This window comes from Mustela lutreola, chromosome 7, assembly GCF_030435805.1.
Source record: "Mustela lutreola isolate mMusLut2 chromosome 7, mMusLut2.pri, whole genome shotgun sequence".
In the NCBI taxonomy this organism is placed as follows: Eukaryota; Metazoa; Chordata; class Mammalia; order Carnivora; family Mustelidae; genus Mustela; species Mustela lutreola.
Window position 1 is genome coordinate 39,078,882 of NC_081296.1, and position 19,966 is coordinate 39,098,847.

Genomic DNA, 19,966 nt, shown 5'->3' on the forward strand with positions numbered 1-19,966 from the left:
CCCCACTTCACCACTTCCACCCTCCAGACAAAGGCTCTGTTTATGTTCCTCATACATGCCACACACTCCGGCCTCAGGGCCTTTGCACATCCATCATAAACCCTCTACAAGAACCCCTCTCTAACTCTCTGCAAATACCCTCCCCCATCTGATTAACATCCACAGGCTATCAGCTCAAAATGCCACTGCTTCTTAGGGAAAACCTCCCTGCTTTCCACAGCTGAGTCAGGACTCCCTGACAGAGGTCCAACTAGGACGCTGGGCTCTTCTTTCATAGCATAGCTGACACAGTTATAATTATGTATTGATTTATATAAATATTTGTTTCATGTCTGCCTCTCCCACCAGGCGTTTTGGGGATAGTAGTTTGCCTTATCCTTCTTAGTATACACAGCACTTACACAGAGCTGAGCAAACAGCAGACATTCAATTGGTGTTTGTAGGAGGGAGGCAGAGAGGCTGGCAGCCCTTTGAGGACTGTGGTCCTGCCAGCCTCTCCTGGGATAGGGGTTCTCCTGACCACAGGAGGGTCAGTGGCCATTTGTAGTTCACCCAGTTCCTAGCTCTGCTTTGTTTTTCCCTCACACAGCCCTTGCTTTCCTTCCTGGGCTGAGGCTTTCTCACCCCTTTGCAGAGAGTAAGTGAGGCCCAGAGAGAAGTGACTTCTCTAAGCCCCTCTGCAGTGAGAGGTACTTCCAGGCCTGCCTCTGTGTCTCCCAGCCACCACATCCAGGCTCTTTCAGGACCCCAAGACACCTTCCAACCTGCCCTGTGCCCTGAGAAGATCCCGGAGGGTCCACAAAGCTGGAGTGATTCTGAGGTGGGTGTCAGGGGCTAGTTGGAATCAGGGTGCATTGGATGGTATCCACGGATGGACAGAGCAGGCTTGTCCCGAGAGTAGCCACACCTCCTGGCAGCCTTGACTGGGGATGGGGGAGGCATCTGAGCACCGGGCTTGGCCTCTGGGCCCTCCCTCAGCAGGCTCAGCAGAGGGCAGCCCCCAGGAGCACAGGAGTGCTCTGTTTTTTAATGAATGCAAGTCTGTTTTTCGACCTGAATGACCAGCTTCTTGTCTGGAGACAGCCAGGCCTGAAGTGGCTGGCCAAGAAAAAGTGGTCTGTGACCAGGTCCAGGGGTGCTAGCTCAGACAGATGCTGCTACAGCAGGGGGAATGTGGGATGAGGCCGGCGACAGGCAGGTCACTCACTGCAGGACCAACCGCCTGCTCCTCAGGGTGGCCTGGGCTTCATGAGAAATCCTGAACATGCCCAGCAGCAGTTTCCCTGTTTTGGCTATTTGTCCCGTCTGTCTCCCTGGTGACTGGTCTTGCTCCGCAGGCCTTTGAGCTCTGGCCAGCAAGGGGGCAGCCCCTGCTGGCCTCAGACCTCTGGTGGAGGGATGCTGTGGGGCAGCTGGGCCTGAGCTGCGGGAGCCAGGCGCTGGGTGGGGCCCAGGTGCAGAGAGGGCTCTCCCCTCCCCGAAGAGGCTCCCTGGCTGCAGTCCCAGGAGAAAGAGTCAGTCACGCAGGACCTGTGTGGAGCTCTGCGGGTGCCGTTGGGGCCTGGTGGTGCTCCTGTCTCCGCTTCCCATAGGCGGCTGCACTTCTAGGCATGCCTCCAGGGGCATGATGGGATGTGGAGGTCTCAGTGTCAAGGGGAGGGGCGGGAGCAGGGGTGAGGCTCAGTGGGCAATGCTGTGAGAACCGGCCCCCTCCCTGGGGCTAGTCCATGAATTCTCAGACCCCCACAGCAGCCCTGAAGATCTGCAGATCAGAGAGGGGATTTCTCCCCATTTTACAGGGGAGCAGACCCGGAGGAAGGTGGCCGGGGGCCACCCAGGAGGAGATGCGGGCAGCGAGAAGCAAACCAGAGTGACTGCTCCTGCTCCAGGTCTGGTGTCCGTGTCCCGAAGTCCCAGTGCAGCCGAACACACTACACAGAGGAGCTTCTCTGTGGGCAGTGTTTGTTTCTTCAGTACACAGTTATTGAGCACTTACTGGATGCCTGAAGCTGAGTGCGGGGGCAGGGGGTAAGAGATGAATAAGGAAGCTGGTCTTAGTGGGGGACAGCCACTTAAATGAGAGGTACAGCAATGAAGATATCTGAACAGACCGTGTGTGGAGGCAACGTGAGAGGGGTCAGCTCTCCCCAGAGCCTTCCGGCTTACCAGGCTTCGGGGAGCGGAGGTGTTGGGGGATAAGAGTGGAAGGGTCTCTATCGTGCGCAGCAGCACGGTAGCTAAGCAGGACCCAGGCAGAGCTGGGAGGGCAGCCCATTAGCGAGCCTCCCAAACACCTGAATGCCTGAGAGGAGTCAGTCTGAGCACGTTGATCCTGAATTCCATCCCTGTGAGGATCTGGGCCTTTCTAATGTGTCCCGAGAGCCCAGATCTGGATGGCAGGGGCAGGGTAGGTGGGTCCAAAAGCAGGGAAGAGGGCAACTGGGGTCCTTTAACCAGAGTGAAGCCATTCAACCAAGCAGCTAAGGGCTTGGCTGACCAGTTCTGAGCTCCACAGAGAGACCTGGGCAGTGGGCAGCCTCTTGGCTGCCAAGAGTGGGAGATGGAGCCAGCCTTGCCCTTGGCCCACCCACCTCCCACTGGGTGGAAGGCCCTGGAGTCTCTGACATCCCTGTAGGTAGGAGTTCTTGTTGGCAGCAGAGCTCAAAGGGGTCCTTGTTCAGGCTGGATGCAGCCACCCCCAGAGGGCCAAGCCAGCTCACATCTCCTCCCGAACAACTAGTTCTCCCAGTTTGTTTGCGTCTTTGAGCAAAGAAGATAAAGTCTTGCTGAGGGATGAGGGGGTGGGAAGGGGTCTGATCTAGGGAACCCCACATCCCAGACAGGCCCCTGCATAGCCATCTCGGCCCAAGAGACCTCCTTTGGTGTCCCCTAATCCCTGTGTACTGGGAGCGCTACAGGAGAGGGCAGAACACCGGGCCCCAGCCCTCTGGGCAGCATGCTGGAGGAGACAGTGCAGGATTTCGGCCGAACTGGGGTTTGAGTTCAGCTCCTCCCCAGTTGAGCGGTCAGGAGCTCATGCCTTACCTGTCTGGGCTGCCTCCTCATCTGTATAACTGGACAGACAGATGGACGCTGTAGCTGTCCTCCGGGCACACCTGAGCCACACCTGTTCCCCACCCTTCTCCCCAGGGGCCCCCTCCACTCGCAGGGCTTGACCTGGTTTGAACCTTCTGAGTCCTTCCCCCCACTGACCCTGAAGGCTCGCTGGGGGTGTGGTGGAACCCAGGCCTGGGTGTCAGGCCTCCGCGGGTTCCGGCCCTGCCAACAACTGTGTGCGGGGACTTCACTGGAGCCTCTGTTCCCCACCTGTGACATGTCTGCAGAAGCACCTGCCCCACGTGAGTGGCCGAAATGACATCACAGGTGTTCTCTGCTCTGTGGGCTTTGGCCAAAGCTGGTGGGGGATTCTGGTCTGGCTGTGAGTGCTGCAGCTGTGCACTGCCCATCTCGTAGGCCCCGGTGAGGATTCATTAGAAATGGAGTCGGTTGGGCCAAGGTCATCTCTTCCTCCAAAGAGGCTGCTGGTCAGCTCGCAGATGGCTTTGTGTGGGTCTGGAACACCTGTGCTTCTCCTGGTGGCAGCCATGGTCATTTGGTCCAGACTGTGATGACTTGGGAAGTAGGGCACCTGGCCTGCCACCTTCCCATTCATCTCAAAGCTGCCCCAGGTTCTCAGAGGGAACTAAGCACATCCCTGGCGAAGGTGTTCTCAGACCTGCTCCTGGGAAGTAGGGTTCGTACCTGTGCCAAATGCCTGCCCCTCCTGAGTGCTTTGCCAGGGCTGCTGAGCTGGACAGCTGGATGGGGACCCAGCATGTGGCACACCCCCCTCAGTGCCCCAAACCCCACCCCTTCACACTCAGGATGGGGTTCAGCCATGTGCTTCTCTCCCCTTTTCTGGTCAGCAGAAACAGCAAAGCAGCTGTCCTAGATAAGGAATATCCGCTTAGAAAATAAAATGAGGTACAGCTTCTGTGTAGGAAATATTAGGATTGTTTTTGCAAAAGAAGATCGCCTTTTCTCTCCGGGTTTTAGAGTACTGATGATAAGCCCAACTCTACCCACCTTATTCCAGTTTCTCTTTGGCAGAGGTCTTGTCAGCCAGTGTCTGGGCTGTGTGTCAGGCCTATGACCCTGGAAAGACATAGGCAGGCTCTCGGGAAGGACCCAGAGCCAGGCTGTGCCGCACGGAAAAGTGCTCCTGCTTCTTTGGCTTGACCTAGTAAATGTGTTGTGTGACCTTAACGGAGGAAGGAAATCTCTGTGGACATGTGATTCCTGTCTTGCTGAAGGCGTTCCTGGAAGTCCAGAGGGCCAGGGCCCCAGATCCAGAGCCCAGGCAGGGGGTCTCACCCTGGATTCCAGGACGCATCCTTCTCCTTCTGAGCTGCAAAGAAAGGAGAGACATGGGGGGCAAGATTCATCCAGTGGTTTCTATACACTGGTTGCATGTTTCAGATCACCTGAGGGCCTTGAAAAGCCTGGAACTGAACATGGGCCTATCTTATGACCCACCAATTCCAATCCTAAGTGTTTACCCGCAGGAAGGAATACTTGTGTCCACACGACAGGTACTGGAATGTTCTTGGTCACACTTTCGCAACAGACAAAAGCTGGAAAACTGCCCAGATGCCCATCTAGAGTCAAATGAATAAATCAGTTGCAGTAAGTCCGTGTAATGTGATACAAAACACTAGTGAAAAGGCGCAGTTTACAGCTACACAGCCACAGAGAAGGGTACGTGTGTGACGATTCCATTCATAGGAAGCCCGCGGAAGCCCGGATGACGGTCATCCTTGTGGGGTCTGGGGGGAGGCCTTGAGACTGGAAGGAGCAGGGGGCCTCTGGGGGTGGTTTCCAAAGTGTGTTCTATTTGTGAGATGCACTGGATCGTATACCTGTTTTTTGTGTTTTGTTTTGTTTTTTTAAGATTTTATTTATCCATTTGACAGACAGAGATCACAAGTAGGCAGAGAAGCAGACAGAGAGAGGAGGAAGCAGGCTCCCTGCTGAGCAGAGAGCCCGATGTGGGGGCTCTATCCGAGGACCCCGGGACCAAGACCCGAGCCAAAGAAGGCAGAGGCCTTAACCCACTGAGCCACCCAGGCGCCCCTGTATATTTGTTTTATGTGTACTCTTCTATGTGAAAATTACTCTTTACTAAGAAGTTGAAAATATTTCATTACCTAGCTGAAGGTGAGAAAGTGTCACTGGGCCCGGCCTTGACTCTAGTATCTCGAATGTCCAGGAGAAGTGAACTTGGGAGATGAGTCCAAGTTGCCCCAGGGGACCCTAAAGGCACGGCTGGTTCAGGCTGCTGCTAGGCCTGGCTTTCTGCTTCAGTGTGGCCAGGGTACGGCTCCAGCCAGAGGCTTATGGGAGCCTGGAGTTGGGTGGGGGGGAGGTTTGCCCCAGGGCTATGGAGGTTTAAGTGTGGGCAAGCAGGGTGGGTAAGCTGGACTGTGCCTGGGCACAGGATGGCCCAGGGGCATGCCACTGAGTGGACAGTGCAATGGAGGTGGGAGGGTCCGGCCTGTGTTTTCCCCAAATACTGCATCCCATCCTGTCTGAGCCACTTTCTCCTTTTCCTTATGTCTTCTGTCTCCCCCCGAGCCCCCCTTCTGATCAGTCAGCCAGCATGGACTGTGTGCCTGGTGGTGCTGGGCCCGTCTTGATGCCTGCACCATGGCGAGGTTCCATCCGTCTGCAGGGGACCCCCGGGGGCTCTATCTCTGTGCTTTTCCCTCCCCTCCTCCCTCTGGGAGTATCACCGTCTCTCTTTCTCTGTCTCCTTCCCTTTCAGTAGCAAACACCGAGTGCCCATTGTATGTATGTATTTATGTATGTATGTATGTATGTATGAAGCACACACCTGGGGGAGCTCAGAGTGGACTGGGGGCAGACAGATGTGTAAACAGAGTGTGCTTACAGTCTGGTGTGGTGGGTGCTGGAAGGACAGCAGGATGGAGGTCACAAGGGACTGCAGAGGAGGGACTGACCAGCTCTGCCCTGGGGGAAACCAGGGAAGGCTTCACAGAAGAGGTGCCATTTGAACTGGGGCTCGAAAGATGAGCGGAATTCCCCAGGCAGACGAGCGTGGAGAGGAATTCTGGGTTTGGGGTATGCACTGCGGGGGAGGGCGACGACGGCAAGGAAGCTAGGGCACAGGGGGGCCTTGTGGGGGAGCCTGGCAAGGGAAGCAGGAAGCTCAGGAAGGCCTGCCGAGGAGGCGAGGGGAAACTCAAGAAGGAATGTCAGCAGCAGAGGGGCGGGTCGGATCTGGGCCCCAAGGTGACTCTGCTGGCCAGCACGGGACAGGGCCAGGCAGGAGAGCAAGCTTGTCACCAGCGTTGGGGGAAGGGATGGTGGTGATGCGGCTGGCTGGCGCAGTTGGAGTGGAGAAAGGGGATGGTGTCCTGGGGACTTGGGATCCATTGGTGGTGGGGATGGGGAGAAGACAGCTTCCGATTCTGGCCTGGGCCTCAGTGGCAGGAGGAACCTCTCAGGGATGTCAGGTGCTCAGAAGGAAGCAGATCTGGGGGGATGACAACAAGCGTGTCTTGGTGGCCGCATCCCGATGGCAGGCTGAAGCTCAGGAGGAGAGAGGGCGTCGAGGTTAGATTTCGGTTTGGGAGTACCCACGTGGTGGGAGTAGCTTGAGCCTGGGGAAGCTTCGAGACCGGTGTGCTCGTGGCAGGTGTCCCGTGAAGCCTGGTCCACGAGTTCTGCAGGACACAGCTCGATTCTGGCTCCTCTGGAATCCCTCTTCGTTGTCTCTCCCTCTCCTGCTCTCTCTGTGCCCCCCGCCCCCGGCTTTCTTGACTGGCCTGGCTCCTCTTCTGACATCTCCCTGAATCTGCTAGCTGCGCATCCCTACCCTTCCAGCAGCCCCATGGCAGGACCCACGCTGGGACTCCTGGTGGGATAAGGTCAGTGAGTATTTGTGGAGGGAACAAAGGAAGGCTTGCGGGTGGGCCAAGTACCTGTTCCGTCCTCAGGAGAGGCACCCTGCCCTGGGACCCGGCTCAGCAGGGTGGAAGGACCCCACCGGGGCCTCCCCCATCTTTGTCTACCCCCCTAATGTCCCAAGTGTTGGACATTACTTAAATACTTAATTACATTTTTTTTTTTAAGATTATTTATTTATTTATTTATTTGACACAGGGAGATCACAAGTAGACGGAGAGACAGGCAGAGGGAGAGAGAGGGGGAAGCAGGCTGCCCGCTGAGCAGAGAGCCTGATGCGGGACTCGATCCCAGGACCCTGAGATTATGACCTGACCGAAGGCAGCGGCTTAACCCACTGAGCCACCCAGGGGCCCGATTACTTAATTACTTAATGTACATAATGATATTGGGGGGTGGCTTTGATTAAAAAAAACAGACATGGATTTGAAGAATTCTGATCTTACCCCACAGAGCACATGTGGAGGTGGGTGGGACTGGATGGCCCAGGGGTGTCGTTCACAACACACAGAGTAACCGGCTTGACGAGGCCTGCGTGGGAATGTCAAGGTGGCTGCCAGCTCGGTGGGGGGACCCAGGCTGGTCCCCTCATTCTCCAACTTCCTGCTCTTGAAGCCTCTTCAGCGGCAGGGCCCAGTGGATCCTTGGGGGCTCCTCACCTGACTGGTGTTCTGTGGAGACCCCTCTCGCCCAGACCTACCTGGGCATCTGACTTCGCTCTCATGCCTTTATTTTTTATTCATCTAAACGCTGTAGGGGACTAATTATGGAAAGTCTGGCTCGATCATTTTGAAAGCGGTACATTTGGGCCCCAGGCAAGCTGTGTCAGGAGCATTACAAGGCCGTGCAGGAGGGACTGGCTTTCACAGATGGACAGGTCGGAATGGCTCGTAACCGTCCTGTTCGTCACGCGTAAAGGAGTTGCTTTTAAGTTTAAAGATATTTGAAAGTCATTTGCTCCCTGTGACTGCATTTTACCCCATTCTTCTCTTCCTGGAGATGCTGTGGGGAATGTACACAGCCTTTTGTTTTTCTCATGGTCTGTCCCTCCTCCAGCCTTGCTTCCTGTCCCCACACAGTCATTCCTCAAATGTGTCATGTGTGCCTGGTCCTCCAGGTCAGGGTGTGTTCCTTCGAGCAGGCCCCACCTCCTTCTCCTTCCTGGTGGCCCAGGAAAGCTCACAGGCTGCAGGGTCTGAGCTCTCCAAGGGCTCAGTGGTTTGACTTGTACATGCTCTGCCTCAGGGCACCCCAAGGTGCTTCTCCCACCAAGGCAAGGGAGCCAAGTGAGGAACTGAGAGATGGAAGACATGGAGGGAATCTACCACACAAAAAAGGAACAAAACCTCAGACAAAACTTAAAAGGCAAATGACCCACTGGGGGGATGTTTGCAAACATGATCGACTAAGGACTAATGTTCTCGAAAAAACATTTAATACAAATCAGTAAGACAAACATGGAGATGCTCATAAACAATTCACAGGTGGGATTCCAGGAGTTCATATGTCTATGTGGGAAACTCACTTAGCCCCTCCGTAAGCAGAAATGGAAATGAAAATAGTATGTTTCCACGTACCAAATTTGCAAAAGTGAGAAAAACAGAATAGCCAGGGTTGGGCCTGGGTGTGTCGGGAACGGGCCCTCACGTAGTGCTGATGGCCGTGGTCACAAGTAGAGCATCTGGAAGCACTTTGGGCGAGGGTCTAAAGGGCCTGAGAAGTATGCATTCTCCACCCACGAATCACACTTCTGAGAATCTGTCTCAGCCATGGACAGGGACACGGGAATTCCTCATGAGATCATGTTAAGCGACCAAAGTAAGACCTATGAATTATAATCCATGATTCCATTCATGTAAATTCTATATTTATGCCTAAACCTTTTCTTTGGATGAGTTTTTTTTTTTTTAAAGATTTTATTTATTTATTTGTCAGAGAGAGAGAGAGCACGCGAGCACAGGCAGACAGAGTGGCAGGCAGAGAGAGAGAGAGAGAAAAGCAGGCTCCCTACCGAGCAAGGAGCCCAATGCGGGACTTGATCCCAGGACACTGGGATCATGACCTAAGCCTAAGGCAGACACTTAATCAACTGAGCCACCCACGCGTCCCTCTTGATGAGTTTTGAAGAATTTTTTTCCTTCTGGGGGATTTTGATCATCATATTTATAGGTTTTATCTTTTTCATATTTTCTATTATGAGCATAGTAAAAATCAAGAGGAGAAGGGAAAATCCACTTGAAATGCGAATGATGGAACTAAACAAATCTAGAAATTACCTTTGGGGGTCAAAATCACTAGCAAAACTTGTCACTTTGCAAGATTCAGGAAACCTATGTTGATGGGTGCACCGAAATTCTCCATAAAGGCCAGGGCAGAGGTCACCGGGCCACAGGGCTGCGGATGGGCTAATTTTTGAGGCATGGGGTCACCTGGCTCTTCACCGTATGATACTGGGTCCAGCCACTCCCTCGATGGGACTCAGTTTCCTACTGCGTAACAGCGAGGTAGGGGTCCGACTAAATCATCTCTGAAGATCTTGGCAGATCTTGGCTGAGCAGGCCACTCTGTTCTCAAAGAAGACATCTTTGACTTGCCCCGGCGACAGAGCTGAGAGGGACTGCGGGCAGGTGTTTGCAGGCCTCCGTTTCCAGCTCCTTATCGGCCCAGGACCTTGTAGCTGTTTATGACCCCCGTGGTGCCCCACCCTGGCCCTGCTTCTTGGCCAGCCTCTCTTCCTGTCAGCTTCTGGGCCTACACTTTTGGGGGTCGGTTGGACTCCTCAGGCTTTATCGATTCTGAGCCTGTGTCTTCCCTGACAGGGGCAGGAAGGGGGTTCCCTATGCTTTGGAGCTGTTTAGGGGAGGCATGAACTCAAATGCCACTGGGGAGCCCCACCTGCCCAGGGGGATGGCGTCTCCTCTCTCCAGGCCCCTCTCCCTGGGACATTTTTGAGATGGTTTGGCTGTGAGGCCAAGGTACCCTGACTGTCCGAAGGCCACCAGGCCATCTCCTGGTGCAGTGCTGCTCCTCCCCTCCGAGCCCATAGTTACCTATGGGTTGACTGGAGCCGCCCCCCCGACCCCCCATCCGCGCCATCTGTGCCCCAGCTCCTCAGCTCTGCTTCGGCCTCCTGTGCTCAGCATCCTTTCCCAGATCCCGATGGCTTATGGGAATGCTGCCCAGGCACCTCAGAATCTTACACTGTCAGCCGGGAGCAAGTCTTCGAGTCCTCCTTCCCACTGTGCTTTCTTAAGTGTGGGGCAGGCCTACCTGCTTGGTGCCGCACTAAGGTAGGCTGATTTCCCTTCCGGTCTGGGCATAGACTGACCTGCAGGCTTCCAGAAAAGACAGCATGAGATTGCCCCTTCTGTCTGGAACCAGAGAATTCCTGCCTGACTTGCAGCCTCTGGGTGGTGACATCTTCAGCCTCAGCCTGAATAGCAGAGCCGGTCTGGGGTGCGGGGAGAGGAGCTGGCCTGGGCCTGGGGAAGCTGGTGGGGAAAGGTATTCCCCCAGAGCCGCTCTTCCTGATATGGATCTGTTTCTGCTCAGCGACCAACAGATGCGCGGAAAGACGGCTTCTCTGAAGAGCTCTGTGTCCTGCTCAGAGAAACTAGCCAGGGTTCAGGCACCCTTGGACTCCAGGTGAGGCCCCTCCCAGTCAGGTAGACCTATGGATTGGACCTTAAAGAAAGGGGCAAATAAAAAAGAGCGACATCGGGGCGCCTGGGTGGCTCAGTGGGTTAAGCCACTGCCTTCGGCTCAGGTCATGATCTCAGGGTCCTGGGATCGAGTCCCTCATCGGGCTCTCTGCTCAGCAGGGAGCCTGCTTCCCTCTCTCTCTGCCTGCCTGCCTCTCCATCTACTTGTGATTTCTCTCTGTCAAATAAATAAATAAATAAAAATCTAAAAAAAAAAAAAAAAAAAAAAAAGCGACATCTTGCCATTTGCAATGACCTGGTGGGAGCTAGTGAGTACTAAGCTAAGTGAAATTAAGTCCCAGAAAGACAGAGACCGTATGACTTCACTCATAGGTGAAATTTAAGAAACAAGTCAAGCAAGCAAACGGGAGAAAAGGAGAGAGGGATGAACCAAGAAACAGACTCTGAACTCCAGAGAACACGCGGATGGTCACCCGCGGGGAGGTGGGTGGGGCGCTGGGTGACGCAGGTGGTGGGGATGAAGGCGGGCCCTGGTGATGAGGGGGACTATGGGATATTGCACTGTATGTTAACTAGCTGGCATTTAAATAACAACTTAAATCAAAGAAGGGGGCAAAGGGTTAAAGAAGGGGCAGAAAGGGGACCTTACCTCAGGTGTAAGGCTGGGCGTAGACTGCCCCTTGCCTCTTCCTCCGGGCTGGGGCCTGTCCCAGCACTCGGGGACCCAGCAGAGTCTAGGCTTCTCAGGTTACCAGCCTCCTCCCTGCCCACCTGTCCTCAGGCCAACCTGGCCGTTCCAGCACCACCCCCTCTCCCTCAGCCTCGGTAGGGTCAGGTGAGTCTGCCGAGCTCCAGGCCGCAGGGAGGAGGCTGCAAGGAGGGCCGTCCTGCCGGGATCATGGCCCACGGCCAGGCCCCGGAGCCGTGAGTCTGACATCTCCACCTCACCCGCTCCCCAGACTGGTCCCCGTCCCTGGTCTCCCGCTCACCTAGCCTCGGGTCTACTCCTCTGCCTATCCTTTGGCCAGAGAAGAGGGAGAGGATTTTTGATACCCAGGGGTGGGCAGCCGCTAAGCATCTCTGGGAGCTGGAGGCAGGAGTGCCCTTCCCCAGGGCTGCGCTCCGCACTCCCTGTCACCTATCACCTTGCTGTGGCTCCCAGAGAAAGGCCTCAGTCTTCAGCCTCTCGCCCAAGCTTCTGGCCTGAAGCCAGGGCAGACCTGGCACCGCGGATGTATGGGCAGGACTCGAGGGTTCCCTGTCCCTGGAATGGAATGTCTCCTTTGCAGTCTGCACTGGCCAGAGGGCTTGAAGGGTGAAGAGATAAAGAAGTGTGGCCGAGAAGGGGTAAGTGTGTGCAGGCCGCCTCTTCACTGCCCACCGAGGGAGGGGTTCTGGGCTGCCGGAATCGGGGTTGTTGGCTCCTTGGCCGCCACGGCCTGTCACCAAGGGAAACCTGAGTGAGTGTCCCCTACCGGGGTGGGGTGGTGCGTCACCCTCGGGTCATAGGCTACCCATCAGGACCTTCTGTTGCCATGTCACTGAGAGACAAGCTGTGCTTGGAACTCAGCCTTTCAGCCCTGCTGGCTCTTTACCGACTGCTTTGTGCTAATTCCCCGGGGCCCCTGCCCAACACCGCCCCCACCCCCACCCCCCATGGCATTATTTCCTGGTAGCTGGTGCAGAGCCCCCTTGGTGGCTGATCTCCCCAGGACTTCTCAGCCCCAGCTTGTATGTTTGCAGACACTACTGAGTAAATACAACCAACAATACCACAAGCTGTTTAAGGACATCCCCTTGGAGGAGGTGGTTCTCAAAGGTGAGCTATCTCCTAGGTGTGGCTGGACAGGTGCCTAGAGGGCCTGAGGCCCAGATCTTCTCCAGAGCCTCCAAGGCACAGTTTTGATATGGGAACTGGCTGCCTTTTGGATGTGGTTGGGCGCGCTTTCTTCAAAAGTCTGAGAAGAGTGGGCAGATCGAGGATATGAAATGGAATTTATGAAAGTTTTCTTGAGGCCATGTTCTGCTCTTAGCAATGGCTGTTCTTTCCTCCTCAGACCTCTCAGTGAGCATGGGGGAGCATTTGCACAATGAGGCCCTCTCTCCAGGGCGGGGCAAGGAGTTCTGCCCGAGGGAGTGAGAATCCTTGCTTAGGGAACCCTTTGAAGCATGAGTGGAGGAGGAAGAAAGCTCTAGTAGTTTGATGGGCTTGGATGGGGCAGTCAGGACTCTGGAGAAGGACTCAGGGTGCTGGTGGAATGGGTGGTTTGGGGCCTGGGGTCGGGAAGGGGGATTCTGAGGCAGGCGGTCCCTGACGCTGGGCTCTGGACTCCCGAGTGTGAGGACGCAGGCCCTGGGCCTTCGGGGTTGGTTTGCTCATGGCAATCTTCTTTCCTGCGACTTTCCAGTGTGTTCCTGCGCCCTCCAGCGAGACCTCCTTCTCCAGGGCCGGCTCTACATCTCCCCCAACTGGCTCTGCTTCCATGCCAGCCTCTTTGGCAAGGATATAAAGGTAGTAATAATGGGCCTGTGAGACCCCAGCCAGGAAGACACAGGTCCCCTACGCTGTGGGCACCTGCTGAAGCCCCTTACTGTGAGGCCCCCCACCTGGTCTCCTTCCAATGCAGGGCCCTGTCTAGACTCCACAGAGCCTAGAACAATTCACAGCCAATTCATTTGGTCTATGGGTGCCCCTGCAATGCCTTCAGGATCAGAGCGGGATGTCACACTTTGGGGAGCCATAATTGTGGCCAGGTGGTAGGTCAGGGAACTCCATTATGGAGTATGGTTCCATATGGTTCACCAGCACCACCATCCTCGGATTATCCATCCTGGATAATAGGGGGAGAGCCCCGAGCAGTGTGTGCTGCCAAGGCTGGTGCAGGGTGGCGGGACCCCTGGAAGGGGAGCCTGCGTCAGAGGGTGGAAGGCTCACATATTCTCCCACATAAGGCAAGGCTTCTCCATGGTGTCCATGCTTGGCTGGGGCTCTGTGCAGGAAGCAAAGGGACTGTGTCCTTGGGGGTGAGTCCTGAGAGAAGCACGCCTCTCCTCACTCAGGTGGTCATTCCTGTGGTGTCTGTCCAAATGATCAAAAAACACAAGATGGCGCGGCTTCTTCCCAATGGCCTGGCCATCACCACCAACACCAGCCAGAAGGTCAGTGAATCCCTGGGCCAGCCATCCCTGGTTAGTCTCCTGTCCTATCCCCAGGATCCTGACTCTGGCACTTTCTTCAGTCTGTTCTTACCCCACCCTTTTCTGTTTTCTTTCTCTGTCCCAGTACGTCTTTGTGTCACTGCTTTCCCGGGACAGTGTATATGATATGCTGAGGAGGGTCTGCACACACCTCCAGGTATGGAGTTCTGGGGCAGGAGTTGGGCCAGGGAGGCTGCTCAGGCCTAGGCCAAGATCCTGGGACAAGGCTGTTGGGGGTGGTTGGCCCGTCTCTCCAGCACAGGCACCAAGGACAGGGAGAGGGGAGTAATGGGCTCAGGCTTAGCGTATCTGAGCTTGTTGTTGGATTATGAGCATGTCTCTTGGAGGCCAGTGGCCGCTGTTGTCCCCCATGTGTACTCATTGTGCTTCTTCAGTGTGCAAACAGAAGCAAGTGGCTGCTTCCTAGTAGGCCTGCAGCTCTCTTTGGCCCGTGGTGAGGAAGTAGGGAGGGGCAGCAGCATGGGGAAGTATGTTTCCTTGGTTTTGCCCTCTGCTCCAGCATTAACTCGGGGACTTCTGCAAGCTCTGGGAGCTAGGCTTCATCCAATGCAAGGGGGCTTATTTGGAGGCAAAGCTCTCTTGGGGAGTGCTAACACCTCCTCACTCCTGACTGTGGCTGTTCCTCATGGACAAGTGACCCCAGCTCCCTTTCTTCCTTAGCCTTCCAGCAAGAAGAGCCTGAGTGTAAGAGAATTTCCAGAGGAACCTGAGTGCGAGTCCCTGGTGAGAGCTGAGGTTGGAAGCAAAAGCTGCTGGCATGAGGGGGTCTATGGCTCTGAGGCTTCAGGGCCTCCTGGGCAGCAGCCCACAATGCAGAACTGGGGCTCCAGGCTCAAGAGCCAGTGGCCGTGCTATGGGGTCCCCTAGACCTGACACACTCCACGCCATGAGCAGCCACTAGGTCCTGGGCAGATCTGCTGACTACCTGAGCGGAAGAGATGCCCAGACCCCAGAACACAGTGCAGGGCAGAGCCCACAGCCAGGCAGCGCAGAGCCGGTGACCTATCCTCTTTTGTTTAGCAGGGACAGGAGTGCCGTCCAGGTGATAGAGAGGTCCTCAGGGAAGAACTCCAAAGGCTATCACTGGAGAACTCAGACTCATTTGAGATTTGCCAAGGTCCCAGCAGTCCCAACAGAGGTCCCAGTTCTGGGTAGGCAGAGCTGAGTTTCTACAACAGTGATGGAGATGGAAATGACCCCAGGGTGTTTGAAGTCTTCTTCACTAACCATTAAGCATTTAGCCAAGCATACAGTATGCACAATACTATGCAGGCGATAGAAGGTGCTGTTCCCATTTTTGTTGATGGGGACCCTAGGTACTCCTGCTAAGGTCAGTGATGTACTTAGGGTTTGAGTCCAGATTAGGAGGACTTATCCCATTTAAGATACATTGTGCCAAGCTTTCTTGGGCTCCACGGATCTGAGCACGTACCTGGGTTAGCTCACGTCTTAGATCCCGCTATGGTTCTATACCAGCAGTCTTCAAAGACATTGTTCCCTGGAAGAATGGCTGGTCCCAGCAAGGGACCTGATAAGAGAGACACGTGGTTGCTATGGCAATGGTTTCCCTCCTTCTGGGTACCTGCCTTCATGCTCACTAGATATCCAAATTGGTAATATCTGGGGAAAAAAACTTTTTTAAGATTATTTTTATTTATTTGACAGACAGAGATCACAAGTAGGCAGAGAGGCAGGCAGAGGGGGGGTGGGAAAGCAGGCTCGCCGCTGAGCAGAGACCCCGATGTGGGGCTCCATCCCAGGACCCTGGGATCATGACCTGAGCTGAAGGCAGAGGCTTCAACCCACTGAGCCACCCAGGTGCCCCAATATCTGGAAAATTTTTGATAAACCTAGTGTGGGCCCCTTAGAACACGTGACATCCCAAGGGTCATAGAGAGTTTCATCTGCCTTCTCTGCAGGAAGTCCTCATCCCTGAGATGAAGTGGAGAAAAGTGTGCCCTGCCTCCAGGTCCCTGTCCCTCCCAGACAACATCCCTTGTATCCCTCGGGCATCCATGGACTCCACGGACAGCTTCTTTCCCAGGAAGCCTCCTGGGTCTGGTGAGCTCAGCGTGCTTTTCTATGACAACTGCTTACACAGACCAGGCTTTCCCTGCCCCTACTACTGCAAAGAGGAAAAATCACAGCCAGCAAGGCTGCTGAGAGCTGTTTCTTACTTAATCCAAATCCATAAGGGAAAGCCAAGCCACAAGCCTGAGCAGCTTCAGAGAGTCGGGGAGGTGGGCTTGCTGGGCTGGGCTCCTGCCTCCTGCCCCACGAAGATGCCTAATTTCTCTCCCATCACAGAGAATGACGTCTGTGAGGAGGAGAAGCTGGAGGAGGAGCCCAGGAGTGACGGGAAGCTGAGGCTCTGGGATTATCAGCTCCTCAAGGTCATCTTTGTGCTGTAGGTGACTACATTGGGGATGGGGTGGTTAAACTCACCTGGGTGGCTGGCTGTTTGGAGCAGGGGCCTCTGTGTGTGGGGAGGTCACTGTCCAGAGCGAGGGGAAGGTCCTAAGTCAACTGAAAGCTCCTGGGTGGTGTCTGGAGGTTACCTGGCAGGCCCTTCTGCAGCAAGACTAAGTGTCTCCCGTCTTTATTCATGCACCCCTGTAATTTAGGGGTAAGGCTGTGCAGTAGGGAGGGGCAGGGTAAGAAGCTGTTGAAAAAAGGAAAACGTGAACAGGACTGGGGAGGGGAACAACTAACAAAATTGGAGAGGGCCATTGGATAGACTAGGGGAGAGCCATAGCCTTCCTGCCACCCACCTTTAGAGCAGTTTCTGGAACCCCAGACTTGTCTGTAATTCTGCCTAAGGACCAGCAGAGGGGTGAGCACGGTGGGGCATTCAGTGAACAGCCAGCTCCTGGTGTCCCCTCTTCTTACCTCATGACCTTCCCCTGCTTCTGCTGGCTGAGTTCCCATGGTCAGCCTCAGCATTTTCTGGGAGAGTGGGCCTACCACCTTAGGGGATAATCTTGGTGGCCTTGAAGAGGAGGCACAGGACCAAGGTGGCTGGTCAGAGGGAAGGTGGGCTGAGTTTAAGGACCCAGAAATCCTGCTGGGCTTTGAGGACACCTCCATGGGGATGAGTCTCAGGACCCCCACGTGGCCCCTGGACACAAAGATGTCCAGGCCTGAACGTAGCCGAGAGGCAAAGAGCTCTTTAATTCTTCCAGTTGCGGGAAGTAGCTTCGTTCCCATTCCTGGTTTTGGTGAGTTTCTAAAAATGTCCTTTTTCCAGGTAAGATATCCTTATCTCTCTTTCTCCAGGATCTGCTTCTTGGTCATGTCCTCATCCTATCTGGCATTCCGCATCTCCCGGCTGGAACAGCAGTTATGCTCCCTGAATTGGGACGGCCCGGTCCCTGGGCACAGGTGACGTCCTCTCTCTTCCCAATGCCTCGGGAACTGAAGGTAAAGGACGGGAGCCAATACCTACGGCCAGGCTGCGTGTCGTCCTGGCTGGAGTTGGCCTTGCCCTTGAGCTGGCTTGACAGCTCAATCTGCCAAGCAAGGTTGGACAGATCGTGCAGGGTACACAGATCGCACCCTGACCAGCTTGACCAGCTCTTGCTGGCAGGGTGGAGTGGTGGTGAGGGAAGGCAGAGGAAGGTTCTACTGACCCGTCTGTCTGCCTTGTAAGCCCCTTCTCTGATCTGGGAATCTCTCGTGTGTAGGTAACAGCCACCCCGGCTTCTCCAAGAAGAATGCTCTGGGTGCTAAGCTTCTACCAGCGACTCCTGTGGTTTATGCTGCTGTGCTGAGACTGAGTAGGAAGGAGAATACTCCAGATCCTTCCTCCTCCCCCAGCTCTTAGCCCTCCTGTTGACCAAGCTCCCACAATTTGGGGACTCAAACACAAAGCCAGATTCTTGGAACCGGCCGAGAAATTCTGTATACTAAGCTTCAGCAAGCACTTGGAAAAAGAAAATTAACTTGTTCCTCGGAAACAGTCTGGCACAGAGACAAGAGCACTAGGAGACACCCAAGGGACAAAAGGCCAAGTTTTGGTACCTGGAGTGCAGCTGTGCACGGTCACGCGGCTCACTGCAGGAGTGGGACAGAGGCCCGAACCCAAACCACCAGTGGGGCTCTGCTCTCTCCCAACATACCATGCTCTCGCTTCGGCCCCTGAGGCCAAGGGCAGCCTGGGAAAGTGAGGCGGAAGCTATGAAGGAGAAGAGGAGGGTGTGAGGGAGAAGCTAGGATTCCAGCCAGAGGGGAAGATTCACGCCCTGTGCTGAGGCTCTGTTCTGGGCCCTCACGAGGAGGACTGGCTGAATCCGGAGGGCGGTATTTGCAGCAGAGGATGGTGGCAGGGGCTGTGAAGGAGGGCAGAGGTCCAGCATTTTGGGTCCTTTGCTGCCACTTCCTAGTGAGACAGGTGGAACAGGCCTTGGTCACTGTGGTCACAGACCTGGTACTTCATCTTCCCCTCTGTGTTCCAACAGTCTGAGGGGTCCCAGGCAGGAAGTAGACGATGGCGAGTGACCCCCACTGGGTATGGGGGGAGGGGAAGGTCAGGGACTTTGATATGAGCTTTGTACTCCCTGCCTGACTGCCTGAGGGGCCATGACCAACAGCAGCCTGTCAGGGAAGCGTGGCTGGGCACCTGGGCACGATGGTGTCGGGCCGTCACAGAGCTCCCTCATGTCACCTGAGTTGCAGGCTATGGGGGAAGGTCCTGCCCTCCATGAATAAGGTGGGGGTGTCCAAGGTGGGTCTGGAACATTGCAGGGACCAGGTCAAGGGGTTCTCTCTGATACCTCTGGGGACAAGAGAGGTAGGGGATGCGAGGAGTGGACACAGTGGTAGCTTTGCCTTAGAGATTCCTCCATCTCTGCCAAGGCCTCCTGTGTTCTAAACAGCTCTGCTGTGCCTCAGAACTCTGCCTGCTCTCCCTGGGACTCCAACATGCTAAGACAGTGCCTTTAGGGGTTCCAGAAGGGCCTTAGTGAGGAGGTCAGAAGTATCAGGCAAAGTCACTGGTGATGGGGTGAGTGTGTCAGAAACAGTCGCTACTTTTCCTTCTTCATGCACCTGAGAGGTTAATCAGGGAGAAATCCAAGGGGGATTTAGTTATCGTGGAACTGTGACTATCTTGCTTATGGCAAACCCAAATGAGGATGTGAGGGATGATGTCTGTAGGGGACAGGTCCCTAAGTGTAGACTAGTGGTCTCTCTATCCTCCCGCCGCTGCGGGTTCCAGGATTAAGCTTAGAGCCTGCCTGGAGGGGTGGTTGGTACCACAGCTGGAGGTGGCAGGTAAACTCATATTCCTTTCTCCCCACAGCACCACAGTGGAGAAAACCCCACCCTTTTATCGGAACGAGCCTCGTTTATCACCTTTATATCATGTTTTCAGGAAAATAACCCCACGTGCCCCAGTGTCTCCCCGCCTTGGTCCTTGTTGGAGGGCAGGGAGAATCGGTCCATTCTCTGAGCCCTGCTAGGTTGAGCCCCAGGCTCATGAGAGGCCACCAGAGGTGCCACGTCATGGGCAGCCGTGCGCACATGCTGGTGAGTCTGGTCTCCGGCCACGCCCCAGGCTCGGAAAGGGCAAGAGCCGTGCTGCAGGGTAGGCGGCTCTGGAGGTCCTCTTGGGTCCAGGGGTTTCAGTGGTAGGAGTGTGCCTGTCACTCTGGAGGGCGCTCTGTCTGTTTCTCCCTTTTCTTCCTCAGCCTGGTCCTCTGGGGCCAGTGTCCTTTCTCTCGTGCACGTTTGTAAACTACATGGACTACTACAGACCTGCTTGTGGAGGCTGACATTCCTCTGATTCCCCGAGAGATTGGTTCAACTATCCTTGGGTTGTTCCAGCATGGCATTAGCCGTTGAAAATATTTTCAAATACAAACATTTGATTTTTCTAGTGTCCTGTGGTATGGAAAGTTCATTTTTATCCTTTGACGACACACCGAAGGTACTCGTGCTGACATACTTGGCACGAAGGAGCCCAAGTCAGCCCCAGCATTTCAAGTGCTCTGCAAATCTCACGAGGCTGTAGCCGAGCTGCCTCACGCTTCTGGTGTAATGGGAAGGGGAAGAGCGGCCCAGCAAACCTCTGTGGCCTTCTGCCTCTGCTGGGTGGACAC

The 19,966-nt window shown here is 55.1% G+C and overlaps 1 protein-coding gene across 27 annotated transcripts in view; it reads left to right on the top strand.

Annotated features, from left to right (window-relative positions):
- GRAMD2A (GRAM domain containing 2A) overlaps positions 1-19,746 on the top strand; it is a 34,696-nt gene extending 14,950 nt beyond the window's left edge. For 2 of the 27 annotated variants that reach the window (XM_059180486.1, XM_059180492.1), the window contains exons 2-15: positions 635-820; positions 10,141-10,277; positions 10,540-10,632; positions 11,470-11,484; positions 11,939-11,996; positions 12,393-12,468; positions 13,058-13,161; positions 13,710-13,808; positions 13,933-14,004; positions 14,529-14,603; positions 15,788-15,929; positions 16,176-16,275; positions 17,145-17,249; positions 17,552-19,746. In XM_059180486.1, the coding sequence (XP_059036469.1) occupies positions 635-820; positions 10,141-10,277; positions 10,540-10,632; positions 11,470-11,484; positions 11,939-11,996; positions 12,393-12,468; positions 13,058-13,161; positions 13,710-13,808; positions 13,933-14,004; positions 14,529-14,603; positions 15,788-15,929; positions 16,176-16,275; positions 17,145-17,249; positions 17,552-17,555 (1,266 nt within the window). In that variant the 3' untranslated portion in view covers positions 17,556-19,746. Of the gene's footprint in view, positions 1-634; positions 821-10,094; positions 10,278-10,539; positions 10,633-11,469; positions 11,485-11,938; positions 11,997-12,392; positions 12,469-13,057; positions 13,162-13,709; positions 13,809-13,932; positions 14,005-14,528; positions 14,604-15,787; positions 15,930-16,175; positions 16,276-17,144; positions 17,254-17,551 lie in introns of those variants that run through there. The other 25 variants (XM_059180490.1, XM_059180494.1, XM_059180491.1 and 22 more) reach the window with 16 other exon arrangements.
- Positions 19,747-19,966: the final 220 nt, after the last annotated feature.